At 36.3% G+C, this 27182-nt stretch overlaps 1 protein-coding gene across 2 annotated transcripts; it reads right to left on the reverse strand.

The window, feature by feature from the left end:
• Positions 1-212: 212 nt before the first annotated feature.
• naa50 (N-alpha-acetyltransferase 50, NatE catalytic subunit) lies at positions 213-26580 on the reverse strand. 2 transcript variants are annotated; one of them, XM_028800463.2, is made up of 5 exons: positions 26415-26580; positions 7749-7882; positions 6565-6684; positions 2667-2733; positions 213-2245 (listed from the first exon to the last, which is right to left on the reverse strand). In XM_028800463.2, exons 1-5 carry the CDS (start codon positions 26420-26422, stop codon positions 2068-2070), a joined length of 507 nt encoding a protein of 168 aa, XP_028656296.1. In that variant the 5' UTR covers positions 26423-26580; the 3' UTR covers positions 213-2067. The 2 variants fall into 2 exon arrangements, with proteins under 2 accessions (XP_028656296.1, XP_028656295.1); XM_028800462.2 differs by having other exon boundaries at positions 7749-7885; positions 26415-26578.
• Between the last annotated feature and the right edge of the window lie 602 nt (positions 26581-27182).

A 27182-nucleotide genomic window follows, 5' to 3' on the forward strand; every position in this document is an offset into this window, starting at 1 on the left:
TGCCATTAATGCACTTCATATATTTAAACTTCATAAAGGTTTGTTCCCTGGAATACTGTTTAGGACATCAATCATTTAGTGCTATGTTTGATCTGCATCATATAAAAGAAACTGATCACAATTTAAATCAAAATACATCTCAAGTAAGAAACAGGGCTAAACATAAGAAATTCATTAAACTTATCTAAAGTCACTGCAATCCATGTACGAGATATAATGCAAATAGTATTCATTTATTTAGAAGTTAAAAAGTTTTATATTATAGAGCTCCAGAAAAAGATAAAATTCTTTCAAGAAAAAAACAAAAAAAAAAAAAAAAAAACTTCATGCTTTAATTACAATGGGGAAGAGAACATAACACCAAAGATTGCAAAGAGCAATTCCATCTTTAGAAAATTTAAATGGTACAGGAGTTTAACCATAAACTGTGCAACTGCTGGTCCATGAATGAGTCTTCCACATCCAATGATTAGATCACCTCACACACATTATGTGTGTGCTTAGTTTGGTTAGGCTATATAAAAAATCATTCAAAAGAAGACCACAGCAATAGGAGTTACTTAACTTAGCCCTTTTTTGATAGAATTCGTTTAGGGTACTTTGAATGTAAACCAAGTTTTGTACTTATTATCTTTCCAGAATTCTTCCAAACCTTTTGAAATCTGTAACACTTGAACTGAATTGAAAGTTTGCTTTGTTAATGATGTGAGTGGGCTTCCTACAGTAGAAAAATGCTTACTTGCATAACAAATTCACTTACTATCAACACTGCTGTAATGGCTTTTGAATCCATGTAACCTGAAGTTGATCAGTGGACTGGTTAAACTAACATGGCACGCTAAGCAAAAATATATCTCCTTTTAGATATGTCCTAATCTGTGTAAACCCCATTCCTATATGTGGTTGAGTAGTGCTTGGCACTCGGTTGACAACTAAAATATAGCACTGCAATAAAACACTCCTTATAAACCAAAAGATGTTAAGAGAAAACTGCAAGCACCAATAGTTCTATTAAAAAAAAAAAAAAAAAAAAACACCTTGCATTTTCCCCTATAAGGAAAGGTTCCTTAAAGAAAGGGCAGATCCTACTAGTTTTACTTCCATGAGGTCATCATGGACTTTGTGACATAACATTTCAGAGACAAAACATCATTTATTCCTTAGATTTTATCATTGTCTTTCATTAAGTGAGACCTGAACCACTGTATAGGCAGGATAATCAGCTAACAGCCACTTAGCTATACCCACAATCAATTGCTGTTCCTGTAACATTTAAAGTTACTGAAAAAACAGATGTGTAGTGGACAATGTGCATGGGTAGCACTATTACAGAAATGCATTTGTCAAAAAAACATCACAGCTGAAAAACAAAGATATAAATGCTTGCCCTCTAAAACAATAGTTATTTGTCAGATAACTCTTCCATGGGGACATTTGCAGGTAACTTTTTTAAAACACAAGAACTCTAGTGCCACAAAAGGCAAGACCAGATAACAAGTGAAAGCAATGGAAAAAACCACTTGTACACAACTGAGTCAACAATTTGCTTAAAGCAAATCATTGCCAAATTAGTCAGTGCAGTGTTTTTTTTTATTTTTGATTAGAAACATCTCTTTTCAAAAGTATTTTATTGACTGCAATAATGCAGTGCAGAAATTTTTCTTCAAAGTCATTTAAATTGTATGCATGTTGTCATCAATAGTTCTCTGATGGTGGTGAAGCCTTGTTTACCCTTTAAAACCGAATTGATACTCAGATAAAAAATAATTTATGCTTAAATTATGGAAAAAGAATCTGTTGAAATTTTTGCTTGGTAACTTTTTCACCATATTATGCAAATGGTGTATAGGCTAACGTTGGCAATCATTAGGACGATAATTTTGTCAGTCTCTTTTTGGTTGAATAAACTAATGTGAAAAAAATAGCCAGTAAAATTTCAAAGAACTTCACCTGCAAAATAAATGCAACCTTTGAATAATAAGTTTACATTTTTTCTTAAGAAAGTCGTAACCATGGTGCCACTGGATTCTAGCACTGGTCATCTGTTAAAGTCTTGGTGTGGTATGTTTATTCAGCTTTCTGGACAATGGGGCTCTGACCAGGGGAGGAGCTTTTGAGATTTTTCTGAAGCACATGTGCATCCGCTGGTTCTATTCTCTTATAATAATTCTTTTTTGTTTCTATAATTTCAAATCCAAACTTCCTGTAAAAATCGATGGCAGATTCATTGCTGATCTGAACATGCCTAGAAGAAGAAAAAAAAAAAATCAAAAAATGTATTTCAGAATAAAGACTGGTATAAAAGTCATTGTAAAAGAAGACTTTCAGGTGTTAGACAAAAACTAAACCACTGAAATTTACCCAAGTACATCTAAGTAAACCTAGATCAATGTAACTAAATAAAACACCCTTCTTTAATCAATAAATCTGAAAAACATCACCACCAAAGGCAGTGAAAAATACTTTACATCCATCCATCATATCAAAACCCACTTCAGGGTAACAGCAGCCAAAATTTCAGGCAAAAGGCAGGGAACAAAATCCTAGGAAGGACACTAATAAAAGATGTTTTAATATTCTTTTTCCATATACCCAATTCATACAGGCATATGCCTCTACCATACTAATTAATTTCACCTAAGAAAAGTTTTCAAGGAGATACTTACAAATAGATGTTATCAAAGGTACCTTCTTTTTCACATATGTTTAAAACATGGTTCAACATTTTTGTCCCTGTGAAGAAAATAAAACAGTCAATGGAGACATCAACAGTGAGGTCAGCAATTTGTGAGGCAATAGTAACTCATGATAATATCCATTATTGTTATGGGGATATCACTCTTTTTAAGAGAGATAGAATGAAAAAAAAAACAGGTGCTCAGCTACTCAAAGTAAATATTTGTTGCTGCTATCAATGGTTTTAAGTAACACCAATCCTGAACATATGCATATTTTGCCATGCCTAGCTTTCTTCAGCCTCCATTTATAAAACACCTTTAATGTGATAAACATGTTTTTGTTTTAAATCATGGCAGCCAAATTAATGAAATAAAAAAAAAAAAAAAATAAAAAAAATAAAAATGTTGGGGGAGGGGGGGGGGGGGGGGGGGGCGGGGGGTTTGGGTTGTACCATGGGGTACATGGTCAGTTTTTGTTTACTGCAGATCTAAGGACATTTGTCCATGTCAAAGCAAAAAGTTAAATGTTGAATTATTCATACAATATGCAAAGATATACACAGGTTATGAGCTATGACTGCACTTTATATTCAGATTAAATTCAATTTGCTTCCTCAAACTGGTGAATATTTTTCCTAAATGGTCACAGATTCTGTCTAGGAATTTGCTTGAAAATTAAAGGCATCACATATTTTATAGTGCTGTCATTAAAAGGTACAATGTCAAAAAAAGTTATAAAAGAAAACACCTGAAAATATGGTTGGGTGATGGAATTATTACTATTTTAACATTATGTATGCATTAAAGTAATTTGCCAGCCATTCAACTTTTAATAATATGAATGTGAATTGTACATACATACATCAGTACATACCGCGTTTCCCCGAAAATAAGACCTACTCCGAAAATAAGCCCTAACATGATTTTCAGGCTGCTCTGTAATTAATATAAGGCCTACCCCAAAAATAAGCCCTAGTCAAGATCGTCAGCTTAAAAGTAAGGTGCCTAAGGCCAAGTTTATATACTTCATGCGATGTGACCCGTGTGCCTGAAACATCCATTAAATTCCAAGGACACCTTGCGACAATATCTCTGAAAAGGATGTTTAATGATTACATCCATCAGTTCAGGGATGCGCCCATTCCTGCAGCATTGGCGCACGACAGAAACAAAATCTCTGGACGGGGCATCAGCCCATCGCAAAGTGAACACAAGCACACACATACACTGGCGTCAATGTAGCTTCACCAAATCCCCAAACCTTCATGTCTTTGGATGGAAAACTGAGCACACTGTGGAAACCCACCAGGAAAACCATGTAAACTCCAGGCAGGGATCACAAGGGACGCGACTCCCTGCAAGACAGCAGCGCTACCGCTCTGCCACCGTGCCACCCCATATGTGTAACTATTAGCAGTATACATTATTTAAACAAAGTTAACGATTTATCTGTAAAATGTAACACACATAGTTTAATGCATTTCATTATGAAAGTGATAAAGTATAAATCTAAGAATTCCAAATGTGCAGAGAGCTGGAATATTATAAATTTAACGTGTTCTGTGTGGCAATGCTGCTTGCCGCTGCTATCAGGTCAGGAGGAAGACCCAGAAGCGTGTAGCGATTTAACAACTGGGTCGGTTTTAAGATGACGTTTATGACGGTCTACTTTAATGACAAAGTAAACTACGGGATTAAAGAGGACATTTAGAGTTTAAAGCTGTCATTTCCACTTTAAATCACAAAATAAACATTTTCATTATGTCCTTATTTTCTTTTTTTCTGTGGCTCAAATACGCCGCCGTACATTCTGATGATATTGTAAAGGTGCAAAAAAAAAAAAAAGACGGCACAGAAGATGGTATGTGAATCATGTCATTCCTTTGGGGAATATGCGACGCTTGAATATCAAAGCACCATGAATGCATTTGTATGTCAGCATTTTGCTTCACCACATCGAACCATTCTTCAAACATCGAAGCATGCACATCGATCCTGGAGGATCCTAAAAGCGTAGCAAGAAATTCAGGCTGAAATTCAGGGTTTGAATGTGGAGAGTTATGACAATATTCCAGAAGAAGATGACATGACTGTATTTGGATAAATGTATATTGTACTTGAATAAATAAAAGATATCCCCTGAAAATAACCCCAGTCCATCTTTTGGAGCAAAAATGAATATAAGACCCTGTCTTATTTTTGGGGAAACATGGTAATACTTCAAGTGTGTCATAGCAAACTTGCACTTATCAAAGTAGCATGTGCAGTTGGAGGAGAAAATCTAGAGATGGTGTTTTTAGGCTGCTGCTTTCCCTCAAGATGTTGACATCTATTGCTATATGAGAAAACATCATGACTTTTATTTTTCTTTTTTATACTGAACCCAATGGTAAGGACTCCACCCCCATACTCTTTCATTACCTCCTACAAGATTGAGCAGAGTCATAAGAATGTTCCTATCCTCAAAATATGCACAGAAGACATGTAACATCCCAGTCAAAAAAAATAAAAAAAAGCTAGTGCCCAGTTTCTCAGCCAGAATGGAATCCAGACTGCTCCTGCTAGAACTAAACTATGACTAGGTTCTTCGAGTGGATGAGAAGTGTGATCCCTTAGTAAATGATGGGACATGCAGTCTTATCCTGGGGTTAAAAATGAGAATCACCAATAACGGTGAACAAAGAACTCACCTAGGGTTGGTTTACCCCTCCTTTCCTGTTTGTTATTGTCGTTGGAAGGATAACTAGGCAAGTTAACTGGTTTAGACATTGGAGAAACGTATCTTTGCCAGATGATTTTGTACTCTGCCTCATCTGACTGTGAGCCTAAAGTGGTTATAAGGCAAGGGTGACACATCTGGGATAAGAATCTGCACGTCTTAGTTTTGGGTCACTACTCTCCTAGATGTTCGGTGCACATGCCGATACAGCACATTGCTGCACCCACCACATAACAAATCAACTCAGGATCCCAGATTAGGACCAGAGTGCAGCCATGCAACAGGTGACACCTCAGCACCACACTAGTTCAAATGGAATTGAACAGTGTGAGGTTTTTTTATGGTGGCTGGAGTGCCAATTCTGCCACCAAACCCCAGGTTTTCCCTGCAGAAAAAAAAAAAAATAATAATTTGATTGTTCTCTGCAGGCGTGTGCAGCAGCTGCCCAACATGGGGAAATAATTGCTCACAAAAGAAGGCACAGGCATCACTAGACTAACCAACAAATCAGTACAACAACTGTGGTATGGTATATACTCTGGGACACCACTTTCAACTATACCAATCACCTATAAGTAGTGACCCAAACCTGCCAAATTAAAATCATGTGTAGTACCGTGCAGCTAATGCTCTGCAACAAGATTAAGAACTTCACCATTCAGTAGGAGCATGGTCTGAAAAACCAGTAACCTATATCCACAGAAGCCACTTGACAAACCACACCCAATGGAGAAGCCACTTGACAAACCACACCCAATGGAGTTATGTATTAGGTACTGCCTAGGAAGAGACCCAAGAGCAGACCTATGACAAGCTACAGATATTCTCTCCATCTCATTTGCCATTGGAGTACCCTAGAATTCTTCACAATGTGGAGGCTGTTTGTGGCTTTAGAAAAGTTTGGGAGTGGCAGGTTGAAAATGAGCAATGATGACTTTTTTCTGCATACTAACTGAAAAACACTGAAGGTTTGGAAAGCATTTATATTTACTAGAAAAAAATAACACTTTTCAGCCAAAACTGCAATATTATGCCTAAGGATTGAGGAAAGGCAATTACTGAAAAAGACTGATCCTGTATAAGTATGAGTCTCTCCCAGCAATATCAGATACAAGGCAAATTTCAACTAAACTTTATAACTTATGGAACCTCTATAAAAATCAATACCTATTCCAAGTCGACGGTATGGAGCCAGGCACCCTAGGGTCATGATATAAAGCCTCTTCTGATTTTGAGAGTGATCCACTCTACAGCAAACTGCACCCACTGCTATGTCATTGAAGTATGCTGAAATAGAGATATGAATTACAGCATTTTCAAACCAGCCAAAAAGTCTTGTGATACATTGAATAAATCGATTTTTAAAGTAGACAAACCTTTGTCCTTAATAAAAATATCAGCACTTGTAAATCATTATTTCTGTTAAAATAAGACATGCAACAGATTTGAGACAGAAATATCTATCCATTATGAAACAATTAGCATGTTCTTAGGAGTATGTTCATAATTACATTCTGTGGGGGACATCTGCACAAGTCAGATAAATAAGAACTACTACTTTGGGATCAACTTTGATATCTGAATTATTTAATATCTGAAGAGATTGGTTGACCTTTTGGAAATTAGAAGAAAAAAAAAATATTTAGGCTTCTTAAAGCAAATCTCAGGTTACTAGAGTATACACTGGAATTAACCCCACAAGCATATGTGGTCCATATTCAAGAAGTAAAAGAAGCAATGCCATATGAATCTTTATTGCTATTTTAAAAACAATCAAGCCTATAACACAGGGTAAAAAAGGTCAGTATTATGACATACTCAGCTGCAGTTTGTAAGTAAAATTGCTGTCAGTTCCATTAAATTCCATTTGTTTCCTTAGTAACTAAAATATATTCTAAATAAAAACAGTGTTGTTTTAAGCAAAACAAAATCTGCTTTACAATACCCATAATGTATACTACATAAAACAATGATAATCCTACAAATCTACACAAAAGTTACATTTAATATAAAATTATATTACTATATTAAGTAGCTGTCCATCTTACATGAACAGGTATATTTCAGCTTTTGCTTGCTTTAAAAGAGAACGGCTCCCTCCATAAAAGGCAAGTGCTACAAAGTATATCTAAAGGAGCACAACAAGTTATTTGTTTAAAAAGAAAAAAAATTACATATTTTGTGATCAGGGAACTATGACAGAAGAAATGGTAAATTAAATTCTAATTAGACTTTACTAGATAAAATTCAGGCTGGTGCTAAAACAGCAGTACACGTACATTTTAAACCTCATCAATTCATTACATTAAAAGTCCAACTTTTGGTAAATGTTCTCAAAATGACATCCTTACCAAGTTTAGCAAGCTCTCCAACCTCTAGCACATCTTTGTAGAATTTATCATTGTAGCTGACGGGAAAGATGACCTGGTTCAACCGTTTCAGCTGTTTAATGTTGTGTGGTGTCACATCTCCCAGCTCAATCCGGCTACTAGAACAAAAGAAGATTGATCAAAAATAGCTGGCCACTAAAGACTAACTCAAATATAACCACATTTGTGAAACACAGACTTACTGAAAAATTAAAGCAAAAAATAACACTCTAAGATGTCTTTCCACTCAAGGACTTATGCAAATAATGTCATATCCATATTACTAACCGAGAATGCTAAACCGGATGGACGCAGGGACATCCGGCCATGGGCCGTAGCCGCAAAAAGACGTACTGCGCAGGCGCAAAAAAGAGTCCGCGAGAGTCGGCTGAGGAGCCGAGAAAGGCGGACAAAAGAGGGCGACAAAGGCGGATGAGGGGCCGCGAGAGGCGGACAAGACCACAGAAAAAAGGAGTGAGCACATAAAAAAAGGAGTCACAGAAATGAGGCGCAACAAGCACCGAAAAAAGGAAAAGGCACATAAAAAAGTAGTCAAACGCGGGCAAAGCACGAAACACATTGCACACGAAACAAGACCCCCCCAAAAAAAAGAACAGACGAGCGCACAACAGCAAGGCACAACCCCCCCCACCCTACAGGCACGGGACGGGACACACACCAAGAGGGGGATTCAACAAGCCCACGGAAGACAAAAAAAAAAGAACACAAAACCACCCCACAGACCCTACAAGCAAGGGACGGGACACACACAAAGAGGGGGATTCAACAAGACACAGGAACACAAAAAGAAAGAAGACGCTCGCGCAACAACAATCCCCCCCCTCCCCCCCCACACATCCATAAGAAGTGACACCCAAAGCCACATATTCTAAAGTGAACGTCGACACCTTCACACTAGGCAGCATAGGTGTCAGCATAGGTGGATCTCCTTTCAATAAAGCACTATTAACCGTTCAACTGCAGAAAAGGCTACATATTAACAGTGAGTGCGATCCTCCTTATTACTTATCCATATTTCGCATGCTGAGAAAGAAACAAGTCATGAATACACGGTCACGGGTACAAAACGATTCGGAAAGGATAACGGGAACAAACACACGAACACGAAAGAAACAAGAACATAGATGGCGGCGCATAAAACGCGCTTCTGAAACACCGGGAGAAAAAATGTCTCGGATCAAAAAACGCAAAGCACAAGCGACACCGTTACAGAGACGTGCCCAAATGGACAGACACAATGAACGTAGACGCATACAGCGCGCGTGTCAAAGTGCTGCATCGAAACAAGCACGCTTTCAAACCGAAAGAGCTCGCGTCTCAGACATACAAAAAAGGGAGCGAAGAGACAGAATAAATGAACGGAGACGTGTACAACGCGCAAATGAACTGACAGAAAAAAAGAAAGCAAGACTCGAAAAGCAGAAAGCTCAAATGACCGACATACAAAAACGGACAAGGCTCGATACAAACAATGCACGACGTAGACTGAAACGGACTTTGCGCAAAGCGGAGGCGAATAAAATAAAAGAAAAAAATAGCGCGTCACAAATAATGGACATGCAACAAAAAGGCAATCACACGCCAAAAGCAAAACATGCCCGTCGCGGACATCAACGCCAGACACATGTTAAACGCTTACGCCAAATGGCTGAAAACGCCTTCAATAAGGAATCCACTATTGAGGAAAATTCATTGGGATTAATGAATGTCATTTGCAATCATTGTCATTCACTTAACTTCACAGAAGAAACAACTGGCAATACAAATAATGAATTTACACGTTGTTGTCAAAAAGGGCAGATTAGACTGCCTCCTTTACATTCATATCCTGAATATCTACAGAAGCTTCTAACTAACGATGTGCCTGAAAGTAAAAACTTTATGAACTGCATTAGATCCTACAATAGTTCAAGATACACTTAGTACAACACATGCGATGTCCAGATCCCGAATATAACAATTGCTTATTACAACTGAGAGATGGTACACTCACCAATACAGATGTACTTCACCCAGATATTATTACAATTCCTCAACCCTTTATCTGTGACGACTTACTTACGGAGATATTTGGAACAGCGGTCTCATTAGACCAAATACCTCTTTTAACACAACAGACTATATTCTGTCCAAAAAATATTAATGTTCATCACATTAATAACCAGGTCATTTCATTACTTCCTGGAGAGGCACGGCTCTTTCTAAGCTCTGACAAAGTTGACTCTGATGAGGACAATGACCATCTTAATTTCCCCTTACAATATTTGAACACTATTAACCCAGCCGGATTTCCACAACACAATCTTAGCCTTAAAAACGGAACAATAATCATGCTATTAGGAAACCTTAACACTACACAGGGTTTATGCAATGGCACACGGTTAGTAGTCAACACCATGACACACAATGTTATTCAAGCAACAGTTCTTACAGGATCACATGCTAACAATACTGTTCTAATTCCTAGAATTGACCTTACAAGTTCTGACTTACCTTTTACATTGAAACGCCGACACTTCCCCATTAAATCTGCATTTGCCATGACCATCAACAAATCACAAGGACAAACCATGGACAAGGTTGGCATCTACCTCTCTGAACCCGTTTTTGGACATGGACAACTTTATATTGCCTTCTCACGTGTTCGACGTTCATCTGACGTTAGAGTTAAAATTATAAATGATCCATGCCAAGGAAGACTCATTCAAGGACAAGACACCATCTTTACTACTAATGTTGTATACAAAGAAATATTCCAATAAAACATTAATATATGCCAAACACTCTATTTGTTATTTCTATGCGCATCATCCAAAGCTGCACACTATTCTATATCTAATTCATACATCTCACTCTTTGTCATGCCCCAACGCCAGGGATTGGCGAGCGAAGCGAGCAGGGGGCGGAGCCCCCTAGTATCTCTATTATAAAAAAAAATCCTGGAGAGAAACAGTAGGGCATCGAGACATGATCTTCATGTTAAGATCACGGAAGACAGTTAAAAGATCCGCGAGGACCTTAAACATGAGACATTGTGCCAAGAGATTGACCCAGGACCGTCTCGCGATGACGTAGAACTTGAGATTCTTGCAAGACACGCCCTACTTTCAATCAATATCAAATAAGACAATGGGGCAGCAAAACATTCAGTCTTGTGAAGGATTTGAGTACACACAGATCCAGGGTATCGGCGCATATAAAGCATAGAAGTACAATACGTTATAAATGAAACGGTGACGAATAAGCGAAGAAGAATGCAGCGTGGAGAAAAGCGACTCAAAAGCGTTGGAGAGAAAAAAAAGAGCAAAAAAGTAAAAATAATCTAGGTGCAAATTCAGAAAATAAGGAAAGTAATTATCAGCCCGTAACAAATGGAATTGAAAGAAAGCACGTCCAATCGGGCTCAGAATTAAAAGACAGAGTAAAAGACAAAGTAGAACTTCATAAACACGTTCACAAACGTTGGTGCTATACACATGCTGACCAGAAAACTCATAATAACTCACAATCAAGAAAGCAGTGGAATTCGAAAGGCTCAAAAAAAAAAAAGTATGCGCGATACAAATGTGGAGAAAGTTAAAGAATATGAAAGTAGGAAAATTAGAAAGTATAACAAAAAGAAAGTAAAGATCGCAGTAGCGCAAACAAACGGAAATTATTATTCAAAAAAGGGAAAATAATCACCACGGACCAGGTGTCACTGAAAAAAAAGCAGGACAAAGCGAGGTCAGAAATAAAGAGTAGAATAAGTAAAACGTCATAAAAAGGTTACAAAACAAAGAAGCTAAACACATGCAGAGCAGGTTAGAGATAATGAAAACTGGAATTCAAAAGACTCAAAAAAAACATAGGCATGAAACACATGCAGAGCAAGATTCAGAATATGAAAGCAGAAAAAAACGACAGTGTCAAAAAAAGAAAAATTATTACTCTGAGAAATAACTAAAAGGCGAATAGAGATCGAATATATGGACACGGGTGATATGTCAGAAGTATGTAAATATTGTAAGGCTTTGAAGTTTAAGTCAGAGAATTTCAAAAACATGTTTTACCTGACATATATTTATTGGTTACTTTGCAAAAAAAAAAATTATTAACTGCTGATGATGTAGATCGCTTTGTCTGTGCTGAAATTCCAAACAGAGAAACCTATCCTGAATTATGGTACAAAGTCATTAAACACATGTCTCACTGACCTCATTTAAAAGATTCAGCATATTGGGACTCGAAAGATTCCAAATATTGTTTTTACATAAGTTCTAAAATAAAAGTGAAACTGATGAAATAGCAACAATTCAAAGAAAAAAAAAATCTTAAAAGTGTGTATCCGGAAAACCAAACATGGGGGTTGGCGAGCGAAGCGAGCAGGGGGTGAAGCCCCCTAGTTTCATTAAAGTTTTGAGATGTACAATGGAAAGTCAGATGTCAGGGGAAAAAAGCTTGATTTAAATTTGAAAATGCTTTATTAGTAAATTATAGGTTACAGAAAGGTGTTTTATAATATAAACATTGAAGCTGAACACAAAAATGTAAGGTTATGTTTACCATTTATGTAATTTTGATCAAATGTTACTGCATGCTTCTTGGGATTTCTTGTATCATGTCAGAATATCTTAAGACAACTGACAAAATTTTCATGGAGACTGAGTTGAGGAAGAGACAAACATTTGTCTGAGAAAGTGCAGACAAAGTGCAGTCATTTTAACTGGTTGGGTCATGCATTTAGATGAGGGAGTTAAAAGGATGTCAAATGAATCACGTTTTAATACAACATCAAACATAGCCCCAAAAAATGAACAAATGTTTCAATTCACATTTATCCTCGAAATGTAATGAACAAGGATACAGTTGTGCGTCCAACCACTCATCCATTTTATTACTCTATGTTTACTTCAGAGTCACAGGAAATTTATGCCTATCCTTGCTACACTAGGTATGAGGTATATACACACATATATATATATTGTGTGTGTATGTGTGTATATATATATATATATATATATATATATATATATATATATATATATATATTATATATAATGTCAATGTCATATGCAATTTATATAATAAACAAAAACAAAATTGTGGCATTGAGCCCCAAACTGCAACAGGGAAAAAGATATGAAAAACATTAACTGTTTTACACTACTCACAGTGATCACTAGGAATCTGCTTTACCAAAAATATTCAGAGATGCCTCATGTGCCTTCTCTCTACAAATATTTGAAAAGAACTACTTGTACTGCATAAAAACATCACTTAGCAATTAATCATCCTGGGGTCAATTCATGATTATCAGTAAAATTAGTTAATATTTATTTTGCCCAAGTTTATGACTCCATGGAATGTGATCGTCAAATCTAAAATAAAATAGATCCTAAAGGAAAATAAATTGTCTAAATTCTGTTTCTTTTTCTCCGTTTGCTAATTTTCAGGCTCTATTAACTATTATACTTCAATAACATTAAAAACCATTAAACATTCTTCATTTTTAGACTGACAACCTCAGCTTTTACTAATAATAAACATTCAAAGTAAACGAGAAGATTTAATTGATTGATCAACAAAATGTTTTTTTTATTAAAGTATTACACTTCTCAATAATAAAACCTTTCTAAACATATACTGTTAAAACAAACAAAATGCAAACAATAGGATGCAAACAAAAATGGTAATATAAAAATGGAAAATAAAGTAAAATTGCATCTTGGCATCTTCAGAATTTATAAATGAAACAAAGAGTTTACCTTTTACAAACCATATGCATATACTGAAAAACCCAAATGCAAATCTCAATATTTGGTACTTCATACCAAATTATGAAAGATCATTTCAATTTCAAAAATCCACTGAACAGATTAAGATATTTCAATAACTATTTTATGGTCCACAAACACATAGCCCAGCTTCAACATTAAAACCACTGACAGATGAACTGAACAACACTGATTATCTCATAACGGTAACAACCGTAAAGGGGTGGGATAGATTTGTCAGCAAGTCAACAGTCAGCTCTTGAAAGTGTTGTGTTGGAAGCAGGAAAAATGGGTAAGCATAAGGAACTAAGCAACTTTAACAAGGGCCAAATTGTGATGACTAGATGACTGGGTCAGAGTATACCCAAAAGGCAGGTCTTGTTGAGTGTCCCTAGTATGCAGTGGTTAGTACCTATTAAAAGTGGTCCAAGGAAGGACAACCAGTGAACTGGCAACATGGTCATACGTGGCCAAGGTTCACTAATGCGCATGAGAACAAAGACTAGCCCACCTGGTCCAATCCGACAGAAGAGCTACTATAAACACGCAAATAACTAAAAAACCTAATGCTAGCAATGAAAGAATGGCATCAGAACACACAGTGTATCACAGCTTGCGTATGGGGCTAAGTAGCCACAGACCAGTCAGACTGCCCATGCTGACCCCTGTCCACCACTGAAAAAAAAAGTTTAAAACATTTTAAAATTCAACTTGACAATACTAATCATCAATGCCACATAAGATAGTGAAAACATTTTTGAGCTTCATAAAAATTATTACAGCTCTCAAAACACAGCTTGTGTGACACAGTATTATAGAAAAGTATTTGCTTACTTTTTGGTATGAAATGTTTTCAGGTCTTCACCCAAAAATCTAAGATAAAAGGCACTAATGAATGGACTAAATCCAAATGTCTCTAACATGGTTATAGAAAATTTCATGCAGAAACACTAGTAGGTTTGAGCATGAACTGCTTGTTTCAGTTACTGCCACAATATCCCTAATTGGGTTTCAGTCTGAATTTTTTCACTTAGACTTGCTTTTGCATTTAGGACAACTACTTTTCTGTATGACCCAACTATGCTTCAGCTTCAACTTACAAAAGAATTTCCATGTAATCACAATGCCATCATGACTGGCTGCTGGTATAATAATATTCTTACTGTGAAAGGCTTTGTATGCTTTACACCAAGCCATTTTTCTGTCTCATCTATTCAAAAATACTTCTGCCAGAAAGATTGGAGATCATTCAAGCATGTCGCAACAAATGAGGAAAGTAATTGAATATGGTTTTGGTAATTTAAGACATATGTAGTATTACTATATTGAGCAATTAATCACCTGATGTAAACAGCTATAATTACTATTATTGGCCAAAGTGGATAAACAGAATGAATGCATATATGAAAAAGCTCATCTTAAGTAAAGCTTGCAGCATTTTTATTAGGGTGAGATATTGCCTTAAGCCACACAAAATAAATATTTCAGTTTTACTTTCTCAGAATATCAGAGTGGAGCAAGCTATTGTTTTCAAATACAGAAATACTGTGCTTTTTTTTTTTTTTTGTAAAAACAATATTGTATATTTTGACTTTTATTATCTCTTTATGACTAATCTAATGAATTTTACTTGTGGTACAAAATGGGCGGTCCCTTCAACGGAACAACAAATGGAGGAATTGTCTTGGGGCAATTTAAGGTAGCATTTACAGGAAGGATGGATGGATAGATGGATAGATAAACTTTATTAATCCCCAAGGGGAAATTCACATACTCCACCAGCAGCATACTGATACAAAAAAACAAAAAAAAAATATGATTAAATTAAAGAGTAATAAAAATGTAGGTAAAAACAAACAATAACTTTGAATAATGTTAACGTTTACCCCCCCCCCCCCAAAGTTGGTATTGAAGAGTCACATAGTTTGGGGGAGGAACGATCTCCTCAGTCTGTCAGTGGAGTAGGACAGTGACAGCAGTCTGTCGCTGAAGCTGCTCCTCTGTCTGGAAATGACACTGTTTAGTGGATGCATTGGATTCTCCATAATTGATAGGAGCCTGCTGAGTGCCCGTCGCTCTGCCACGGATGTCAAACTGTCCAGCTCCATGCCTACAATAGAGCCTGCCTTCCTCGCCAGTTTGTCCAGGCGTGAGGCGTCCTTCTTTATGCTGCCTCCCCAGCACACCACTGTGTAGAAGAGGGCACTCGCCACAACCGTCTGATAGAACATCTGCAGCATCTTATTGCAGATGTTGAAGGACGCCAGTCTTCTAAGGAAGTATAGCCGGCTCTGTCCTCTCTTGCACAGAGAATCAGTATTGGCAGTCCAGTCCAATTTATCATCCAGCTGCCTATTAATAAGGTAGCATTTATACAGAATATGATGATCATCATGGTCTTACCACATGTGCATACTAGATTTATTCACTGTCATTTTTTGTCCAGTAACTGAAAAAAGCCGTTTAAAATCAAAACTAATAATAAAAATTCAAACACCATCATTGTCACATGAATATGAGATGGCCACGAAAAATCAGGCTATTTAAATTTACACAAATACTTTAAAGCTGATTTTACAACAATACATTTTGAAATCAGGTTGTTCTAAAAAGTAATTTGCCAGTATATGGAGCAGACACCAACAAGGTAGTAACAACTTACTCTAGAGTAATAGTTAAGGACAAATCAAATTTGTTCAAATTGCAAATGTCAGACTTCTGATGCTTTAAATTTCTAAACTTCCCCTTCCTTTATTAGATTTGTCTAAACTTTGCTTTGTTCCAAATCAGGAGATGGTCAGTTACTTTGTTTCAACTTGTAATTAGTTTGCCTGCTTTTCATACATCAAACTTTCACTCAAACAAGCACCTTTTAGCTGTGTACAGAAAACACATTTTCCCCCACAAGAAAATTCATCAGGAAGATTTGATAAGAGCTGCACTTGCAATGATTGTGTGGTTTGCAATTATTATGTGGTTTGTTTACCAAGCAGAGCTCTGTAAGCAGAATGTATTTTCTCTGATAAAGAAGAGAAAATCTAGGTGACTCTATAACAAGATCTGATGAAGGCATACAGTGATTTACATCAAATTCATTTAGACAGTAGATATATCACCAGGTGAATTTGACTTCACTGTATGATGTGTATTTATTCTCTCATAGCCTCTATTTAGGTCATGTCAAATCACACGTTTGCTGTCTTTAGGTCTTTAAATATTTGTTAATAATGTTAACTTGGGAATGTTCAATTCACACTTACTACATAGTATTAAAGTTAAAACACCTACAGTGTTCACATCATGCCAGAAGGGTGATCGTGTTAATAAGACACTCAAACTGTGAATGTTACTCTTGCCATGTAAGATTAGGGAGTTTGTTCGTTGAATGCAAGGGACATTCATTTAACACCAACTTTGTATGTGGTTAGTTTGATCTACTCAATCTTCATGATCAATTGTTATCTGATCCAATTGTGAGAAAGAAAAAATGAAGCTGTGAAGCTATATTTGGTTCTAGGATTGATTTGACTGACTCTTACTTGTACAAGTTGTTTTATGCAAATAACTATGCATACATGGATTTATTTTTGTACAGAGATTTAGGCCTGGTTAAAAATATTGATTTTCTGATTAATCGTTATTTTGTCATTTACACAATTTGATATTGATTCTTAAAATCTCAAGATCGATGTCAATTTCTATCCTGCTCAATTACTATACGTAGATTTTTGCCTATCTTTGTTTTTGGCGCTTGATCCAGCAGATGTCACTAATGCGCTCGTTAAGGCTTTCTATGGAAAAATCAATTTACTACACTGCATAGAGTGAGAAGGGTCTGGCTGCAGGTAGGACAGCATAAAATGGTGTGTCCTCCTCCACTGAAATCAGAGCCTCAGACACTTAAACCAGATGTGTGGACTTCCTACAGATTCAAACTATGTGCCGGTAAAGAACAAGATAAAAGCAAAGCCATTTGTAAGCTGTGCAGCTCAGAAATTAAGTACTGTTGTAACACAACAGATTTGAGAAATCATTTATCCTGATGTCATACATAAATGTAAACTCAGTCAACATCCAAACGAGTAGAGCCTAAATAATCTACACCGGAGACGGCAGGTAGCTCCAACCTTCTGCTTAATTTGCCTCGTGCCCAAAAAATAATTATTGCAGTCTTTATCTGTAAAGATATATGAGAACCTACACCGTTGTTGAAAACAAGGGCTTCTGCCAAATGATGCAGGTTTTCACACTGCTATATCAACCAGAAAGCAAGTGAGTGAAGTTATTATCACTGGGCTTTATGAAGATCTTAAGAAAAGCCTCGCCACATCTCTCAGGTCTGTGGAGAAAGTAGGCCTAACTTGCGACAGGTGAACATCCAGGGAAGCAGATTCCTATTTGATGAATCACATGTCACCACATTAGAAACAACTGGGCACTGGTGGAGGATGTGCTGCAGATACGTGCATTGCACACCAGTCAAACTGCGAGCGACCTTACTGCCTATACAGTATGCAGAGCTCTGAGATGGTTGGCTGTTGTTCCAAAAACCTTTCTAGCATTTCCAATGTGCTGATGCATCACAAGTTTGTGTGTTGGCCAAGTCCAACAAATGTTACTTCTCTTTAAGCACGGGCACACGAGCGGGCCTGCAATACCAAAATAAGCTTGTGCACAAAGCAGCTGGAGTGAAGAATCTTCATAAGTTGTACCACACAGATCATATTAACAGAGTTGTCAGTCACAATGGCTGGATTTGTTTCTTTTTATGTTCTATTCATCCAATACCGCCGTCAACGAGCATTAGCACTAGATCCTCATTTTAAAAACGCTTCCAATTTGTCCGAGGAGGAACTGTGAGGACACATTTTTGAGACTGATTAACGTGACTGGTACACATAAGCAACTGAAGATATATGTAACTTGTACAATTATTGAAGGAAATGAGTCTTCCCACTGTTTCTTTAATTTCAACTAATTCAAGATTATTTTAAATGTCCAACAGGGGGAAAAAATTGTATTCATCTTATTCATAATACCTGAATAGGTTATTAAGCAACATAATTATTTAAGAACCAATATTTGATCATTTTGTAATATTATTATTTGCAAGATGATATGTTTAATAAAGTAGATGCCACTGCATTGTGTTAAAATTTTAAAACATAATATGTGTGGACTCTGATATAGCGATACATATGTTAGTTCAATTATGGTGAACTTTGAATGAGTGCAGTGCGGTGAAAAGTGTATTTTTTTTTCTTTTTAAAGAGAAATGATATTTTGCTACACATCTTTGAAATACTGATGTTAACTGTTCATTACTAATCAAGTATTTCGTCTTAAATGTTATTCCATGCTTACGCATATGTTATAAAGTCACTATGTAGAGACCCTTTAAATAAAGTGTTACTGAAATTTGTCACTTTATATTAATGTTCTATATGCATGGTTAAGCAATCTCTAAAATAGCCACCACATCAAATATAGCTATTCACACTAATTCAGTCAAGATAAAATCGATGTCGAATTGAATCAGAACACTGTGAATCAGAATCAAATCGGGACATCAGTGACAATACCAAAACCTACCAAGATTGCCTAATTACTGGTAGAAATGTTCCCCATAATGCACAGTATTTCTTCTATTTAGATTGGTTCCTTGTTGGATCACACTCATATCTAATGCTAAACCAACCCAGAGTTCGCTCGGTACCGCACTAAGACTACCATTTGTAAAAAGTCTTGATATGGCTGTTTTGGTCCACACGAAACTGCGACTGCCATGATCACTTCTACCTAAACAAATTAGATTGCAGGGGCACGTTTTCCAAATTCTGCCAAAAATGCTTCAAAGGAACTATGTGCGAAAATGCCTTAACCGAACCTTTTTGAAATTATTCTTGTAAATGTTTGATAATTATTTCAGATTTCCAATTAAGCTGCCTTTGTTCACATAAGTAATCAGAATTTCTTTTTGCTCATGCCAGTGCTTTCCTATCCTAGTCATGCAGAACCTCTGTTCCAACCAGTTTCATAATCACCGAGATGTTGAACCTCTAATTGATCCCATTGCTTAAATTGGCTGGTCTTCTGTTCTGTACTATGTTAACTGTACTCTAATTGTGCCAGGGTACATGACTCTGATAAAATGCCGGTTATTTTAGGGTTAGCCTCACCATGACTTGGGGACATAAAGGGTAGGCCCTGAATCATTGTTCAGTCCCCACAGAAAAATTTGGAGACTTGAGTAGCCAAAGCACACAAACACCAAGTAGTCTATGAGCAGGAGCATGCAAGAGGGGAATGGACAGCCAAAAAATGTCAGAAACAGAATCCAAGATTGTGAACAATATATACTGTATACATTTCAAACGTTAAGGACAAATAGTATGATCCTTCAACTGTATATTTTGAAAGGTAATAAAAGAAGAGAGGTAAAAATGTTTTAAAATGTTATCCTAGCACCAAATTATTGTCATAAATTATTTTCATAATATCGGACATTTTCAGCTTTGAATGCAAGAAAACAAAAATAAAATAAATTAAGAAAAACACACTAGCAGGTTTTTCGCTAATTTGCACACTCTAGCCACTTTTGTTTAGCTACGAATAAACTTTACCTGTTGCTCAGCAGAGATATGCCCAGCTCAGTAAATGTTCAAGGTTTGTATTACTTCATTGCCAAACAACTTTTTAAAGCACAAGTGTACAGTTAATAACATTCTGCTCAGGTATGTAGACGTTAGTAAATCCATCAGTGCACCCAAAAATGGTTTTATATTTCAAAAAAATGATTCCTCCTGTGTGAAGTGACAGGCAAATTTTTGTGAACAAATTGCAGACACCTGAGAAATTAACCAAAACATTTTCACGTGTAATTTTCTTTCCAAAAGAAAATGATTTTGTTGTCCAGCAAATTTTGACTTCAAGCTTTTACATTATGACTTTATATATAAAATTTGCAAATATAGCTAGTAGCTCATCACAACTGACATCAAACCACATGAGCATCCGGTGTAGTCACACTTACATTTAACATGCTGTTACTTATGAACGGACTAAAAATCTGTAAGGAATCACCTGTCTTGCACTCTGGAGATCACTGAAAGGTACCTTTAAAAATTGCCCAACACTCTTATCACACCATGCACATTCACAAGTGGCATTATATTTTACCGGTTGAGCAAGATCCTCATCTTCACAAGCTAACACATAAACTAGAATCTATCATGCGGTTACTGTCAATTTCTGAAGAACTGTCACTATTATCACACAATAAATCACTTTTTTCTTCACACAGTTTACGCTCTGTAAACGCTGTTTAAACAGTCATCTTCTGTCACTAACTGCTCTTCAATAGAGACACGTAAACACAGGGATGATAGTGTCAAAAATCGTTTTTTTCAATTTAACATTGATTTTATTAGGTTATATTATCCCAACATCATTAACTGTATATGCCATCCAAGGGAATGAAAATGTACTGCATTTTTTTTTAAAAGGGATATATAAAGAATGATTCCATTGAGTGAGCATGTCACAAGTAACAATGCATCAAAGATACTGCAGAATGGAGTTACACTCTGTTAAATTTGTTTCTATTTGATGGTGATTCTGCACTTAGATTTAAGCACTAGACTATATCATGGACAAGGCTAGCTACTTCGTTTGTGTGCGTGTGTGTATTTAAGGAAGTCAAAGTAGGTGTAGAAAACTAGAACAACACTTAAAACAATAACAAAATACCACCTCCAAAACAAAGTTACTGGAATTTTTAGCCAAAAACAGATTAAATGCATATGGTTAAAACACTAAACTCTTGTCATTATTATTTATATATTGTATACATGTGGGACAATAAGACTGTCTACAGGCTTGGATACAGAAGATGAAGACCACTCATGTTTCAATAACACTCTAAAGACCAGAATGTTACATAACAAGAAACTTTAATCCATAAAAAATATGTCTGAAAGTGAATCTTCAACAGGTGTTTCCAGTTTCATTAAATCAGGAAGAAATTTCACAATTTTTCTGACGTAATTTTATATTCTGAGCTCTAGATCTTCCTCTATTTTTATTTTACATTTTCTTTTTTGAAAAGTGAGGTACTGTTTTCGTACACATAATTATTTCACCTGTATGTTTAACTTAGACAGCTTATCTTCTCTGTCAGCTGCTGTGTTTCAGCTCCTTTAATGGGTCAGCATATATGCATTATATTTGCATGAGAGACTTGAAATGTGCAATTGCTCTTTCTGAAAGGAGCTCTTGACAATTTCTGTAAAATGTGAGAGTTGAGGAAATCAAGAAAGAGCAGAAAAAGAAAAGTCTTTAAACACAGCATCTTACAGAAAATTAAAACAAAGCTAGATTTAATTATTTATTAAATATCTGCAGTGACATGCCTGTATAATCTTGGTAGGGTCAGGACTACTGTGATGTCTAGCATGTTATTTGTTTTAGATTTTACCCAATTTTGACATTCTGAATAAAACAGATTTTTTTCTGCATTTAAACTGAAAAGGAGTAAACAATACTAGCTAGATCCAACAAGTGTATTAAATTTTTGCAGTTCTCATAAGTTGTGTGATAATATAAGTGGCCTTGGCCTGTTCTACTTTTCAGATTAAATAAACTTTATTAATCCCAAGGTGAAATACTTTATAGAAATATATTTTAAAGATTACTGCAAATTACTGATATTTCTCCCACACTAGGCACAGCTAAGAAATGTGCAAAGGAAGTAAAAAAAATCTCAACCTTGAAACTTAAAAAAATGTCTGATGAAAAACAGTAAAAACACATTTGACATTTTCACAGTAAAGCTAACTTCCATGTCTAATGTTTTCATTTTCAAATCATAGGCAAAATCATCAACAAGACATTCATAGTTATTTTGATGAAAAGAAAAATTGGTGCAAAAAGTATTTGAAGTTACAATCTTGCTGAAATAACATCCCCAAAATATGATAACTCATCTATCACTTAAGGATTGGGCCGAATTGAAAATAAAAGGTATCACTATTTTGTAACCCAACATCTCTGCCAAGTTTCTTGAATTAATGAAAATTCAATTTAAGGCTATACTTGTCTAAATTGTGCATAGCTTATATGTTTTTTAAACTGGAGGAAATGCAACGTTTTACTTTTCTCTCCATTTCATTTAAGATGACCAACTCATTTGTTAGCTGGAACTTGTTCGAATTATTTTGTTTATACATTAACCAAAAATACTGATTTTCATGTTATGTTATTTATGATGTGTATTTACCTACATGTTATAAGTTTAAGACTATTATTATTGCACTCTTACTCAACCTGTACAAGAGTTCTGAGATTATTCAGATGGCTATGTAAAATAAAACAAACCAAATTAAATATGTGTATATGCCATAATCATACTAAACTAAATTAAGGGACAGATATCCATATCTAGCTGCAGTATACAAATATTGTGTTTCTGTAAAATACATTAATTCTTCACAAAACAGTTAAGCAAATCTTTAAAACTGAATCTTCAAAAAGGTCTCACTGGCATTGTGGTCTCCAATTTGTGTCAGCATGTGTTACCATGTATGTAACAAGACTGTACCTTAGAGCATCATTTCTTTCTGTCCCATTTTCAAACATGTACTTTTAGTTCTGTCATCAGCTTTATTTTGTACAAAAAGTTATCAAAGTGCAGAAGACCATAAACAAAGTGCAAGCACTTATTAGAAGAACACAGCATAACACATTTGACAAATTAGAGGAACCACTCAGTCAATCAGGGTTGTTTGTTAATCTATTTACTAAGATGTTCCAAAGTCCTACTCAGATACTCCTTAAAGATTGTCAAGGTTTCTACTGTAGGACTTATTAGTCTGTTGCAGATTCCTACAACTCTTTATGTAAAGAGGTTTTTCCTGACTTTGATCTTAAATGTACTTTCCATTACTACACTAGTTTGAAATGATGACTGTTTTGAGCATGACTTGAAAACTTGTAGAGAAATATCAAAAGGTAGAAAAAGAAATTTGTTTCGACCAATATGACACTCTTTTCTTATTTCAAGCAATCATTTCCTGAGTCAAAACATTTCAAAAACAGCAAAACAAACCAATGCCAAGTCAGTGTCTTTCACCTTGTCTTCCAAGTAAAAACATAAATATCCATTGTTAATACTTGACATAAATTTCTAAACAAACATTATTCAGCACTTATGCTCATAAAGGAAAAAAAAGAAAGAAAAAACACTGGAAACCAGACTGTCAGCCTAGTTCTGGTTCCTGGTGTTAATGGAAAATAGACATAACTGACTGTGTTTGAAGGTTCAGGCATTCACCTAAATGCAGATATTATTAGCTTTTCTGAGATGAACCAGCAAACGAAGGCAAGTCAATTGATCAGAAGACACTGGAGCACACATCCATACTCATGCACAGCAAATTTAAGTGACTAATCAATCTATTACATTAGAAGAAAATGAGAGTATATTTGAAGTGAGGCAGTCAAACAGTGGAAAAAAAAAGCATCCTCCCCCCCCCCCCCCAATCCATAACCAATCCAGAGAAAGAACAGTGTAGAATAAGTGCAGAAATTACTTCAACACAGAAAATAATGGTTTTATGGTGTTAAGTTTACTGAGTAACGAGGTGTAGCGAATAGGGTAACTGGAATTGATGATTGGCTTGTCCCTCCTTTCAAATGAAGTAGACAAAAAAATATGAAACTGGCTGACCAACTTTTCGTATCATTGTTACCATGGTAGAGCACATCAGAAAGCTGCCCTTGTTACTTGGTCTTCTGACATGACGTAAAGAACACACTGGTATAACTGTGAAGATGAATGAAGGCGGCAAAAACAAAGCAGCTGGGGCTGCCCTCACATTCACATGACAAACACAGTAAGTAGCTGGTTACTAAAAAAAAAAAACTGCTAAATTTGAATGTTCACATGCAATTAAGTAGTGTGTAGCATACATGTCCTAAAACTGATAGTGTGTTGTTTCAGTGACTGAATTTATATAAACATGTGTACTGCAGAAAATGCATGCTATAACAACAATCCTGGACAGCAGAATGAAATGGTAATAGGGTTCTGGCTACTTTTGTCTTAATAATATGCATCATTAGTGTAGCGACTCAACCCAACACAGAACAGGCAGGTGAGACACACTGGGGGTCGCCGGGCACACTTAAGGAGCTTAAAACAAGGTGCAATGAACAGCATGATTGGATCCAGCAAATGAAAGAAGGAAGACGGCACTATGTGAATTCTCAGGACGACAGAAATCCCCCTTAAAAAGAAGAGCAGCGTCCTCATTGGGCTAACATGGTACCTTCTTAAAGGAACAATAAATGGTCTTTCCAAAGACCATTAAACAGCTGCTTGAGTCTGTGTGTTAGCCCTTCCGTCATCTTATTTTGGTGTGTTGCATTTTATTGTGAATGCTATATGATGTGATGACATAACATTACATTATTTTCTCCAAACTTAAAACTGTCGATTTCTGAAGGGGTCAATTTCAGCACACACTGGTGCAGTTATCACACTAACAATTCTTTTTCTGCAGAGTGTTCACGGATGTATTTTACAAATATTAGATGACTGAACGACTAAAAATAATGCAGAGATGCAAAAATTTAGGAAAATAAAGTACTATAAAACCAGTGACAATTATTCTGTGCTGCCAACAGAAAATACATTTGTAATGTGATTTGATGCATGCAGTTATTTTCAACAGTCTGTAACAGCAATGGACATACAGTTAAGGAAAATAAGTGAGTTTTTTTTTTTTTTTTTTTTTAAAAGCTGGAGAAATCTTTATATATACTTAGTTATAAGTAAGCAACAATAAGCATTATTTTACATCATTTCATCCATGCATGTTGAACTGCCATACAGTATATAGATTGGGAGATGGTTTACTTGTTACAAATAATGATATTTCCTCATTAGACTATCTTTTTAAAATTTTGTCCACCAACATCGATTTCTCTAGAAGGAGGATTTTGAAAATTGAAAGTTGCGCTCTTGAGATTGTTTAATTTCAGTAGTGTGACAAGTCATAAAGCCTTCTTTAATAGGCTAGATTGTAGGTCTTGTTTTGATAACCCGGCTGAAGGCGGTATTCAATCAATGGAAATGTACAACTGTAATTAAAATCAACGAGAAGAGGACACAGATGGAAGTTGAAATATGATAAACTAGACCCCAACATGAGAAAAGCTTTCTTCACACTACCGAAAATAGCATATGAAAGGTCTCTACAAATCTCTGCCTAAGGGAGGGTTCCTTGTCTGGATGACATGTACTCAAAACTTTGTACTGTTGCATCTTTAAATTGTTTCTTATGCTGATGTTGAAATGGTAAGATATTTGTCACTTATCCTTTACTTTTTAAAGACAGTAACCCCACAAGGAGCAAAATGTGCTTTGGCATTTTGAAAATCATGCTAAATAACTCTCCTACAAAGATGACCGTTGTTACCGACAGCTGTAAAGAGGATCTCTCAAGCTTTTGGTCGCTTGGACTTAACTGATGTTACTTCAACTATCTTCTCGGAAGATGCCCAAGATCGTTAGTAAAAATGAAACGCGATGGGATTAGGTACTGAGCCTTGCCATCCCAACCTCCTCCCATTTATCCGCCATTAAACCGCACATGTCACAACTCCCGGTCCTGACAGTAGCTGTTCAAGTAACGGGTTCTGCTACCGAAACTCGTTAAGTCCGCGCTGACGCGGGTTGCGCTCCACGGGCCCATTGCTGCCACACGCTTCGAAATGACGGGCTGGCTTCCCCAGCCCCACTGCCTCGGCCGGCACTCGCTGGCAGCTGAACGACCTGGGCCGAACAGACGACCAGATGAACTGCACTCACCCCTTCATGTTGAGGCAGTTGGAGTCCACGCGGCCTCGCTTCGAGATCTCAACAGTCGTAGCTCTGGTCTTCTCGCGCTACCGCTCCCGCTCCACATGGATCAATCTCCTCACTGCCGCCGCCTCCTCCTCCCGACCGGGCCGCAGGCGTAAACTATGACCCCGCGGTGCCCTGCAGCTCACGACACACAAATCTGAAAGAATATCAATTGACATTTTTTCTTAACAAACGGCCGATGAAGAAAATGCCATGTGTTTGCGACAAATGGAAAAATAAAACAATTTGAATTAATATGTTAACGGAACTACAAAAATATGACCTTTGACATCTTACCTTAAAATACATTACCTAAAACGTTTATATATTGCTTTTGATTAATTAAACATAAATGGAATACAAACAGAGTATTTAACATCTATACCGAAAAAAAGTAATATTGTAATCGACCAATTCTTATCACCACGTGACTGGGCCCATTCCTCTTCCTCTAGCAGTGGTCCCGCGGCCGGATGCTCCATCGAAAGAGAAATGCCGGAATAAATGTAAAGGAACTTTCAAGCCTTTTGATTGTATAAAATTTATAATAAGTACTGTTTATCATACATGTTTCTAAATGGAAATCTGCGTTTTTCCACTTCTTTAATAGACAAAAGTAAACTTTACAGATACGTTTTCCAAGAAAATGGAAATTGAGCAACATCATCGTGTGCGCTGCAATTGACAGGCTCCACGTCCCCCGCTCATTTCCACATTGAAGCCCACACAGTT

Source organism: Erpetoichthys calabaricus, chromosome 4 (assembly GCF_900747795.2).
Source record: "Erpetoichthys calabaricus chromosome 4, fErpCal1.3, whole genome shotgun sequence".
Taxonomy (NCBI): domain Eukaryota; kingdom Metazoa; phylum Chordata; class Cladistia; order Polypteriformes; family Polypteridae; genus Erpetoichthys; species Erpetoichthys calabaricus.

Bases quoted from the DNA above. Each gene is read 5' to 3' on its own strand.
- naa50 (XM_028800462.2), bottom strand. The intron at 2,734-6,564 runs GTATTGATTTTT...TTTTCTTCACAG, and splicing joins ATACCGTCGACTTGGAATAG to GGACAAAAATGTTGAACCAT. The intron at 2,246-2,666 runs GTAAGTATCTCC...TTCTTCTTCTAG, and splicing joins ACCTTTGATAACATCTATTT to GCATGTTCAGATCAGCAATG.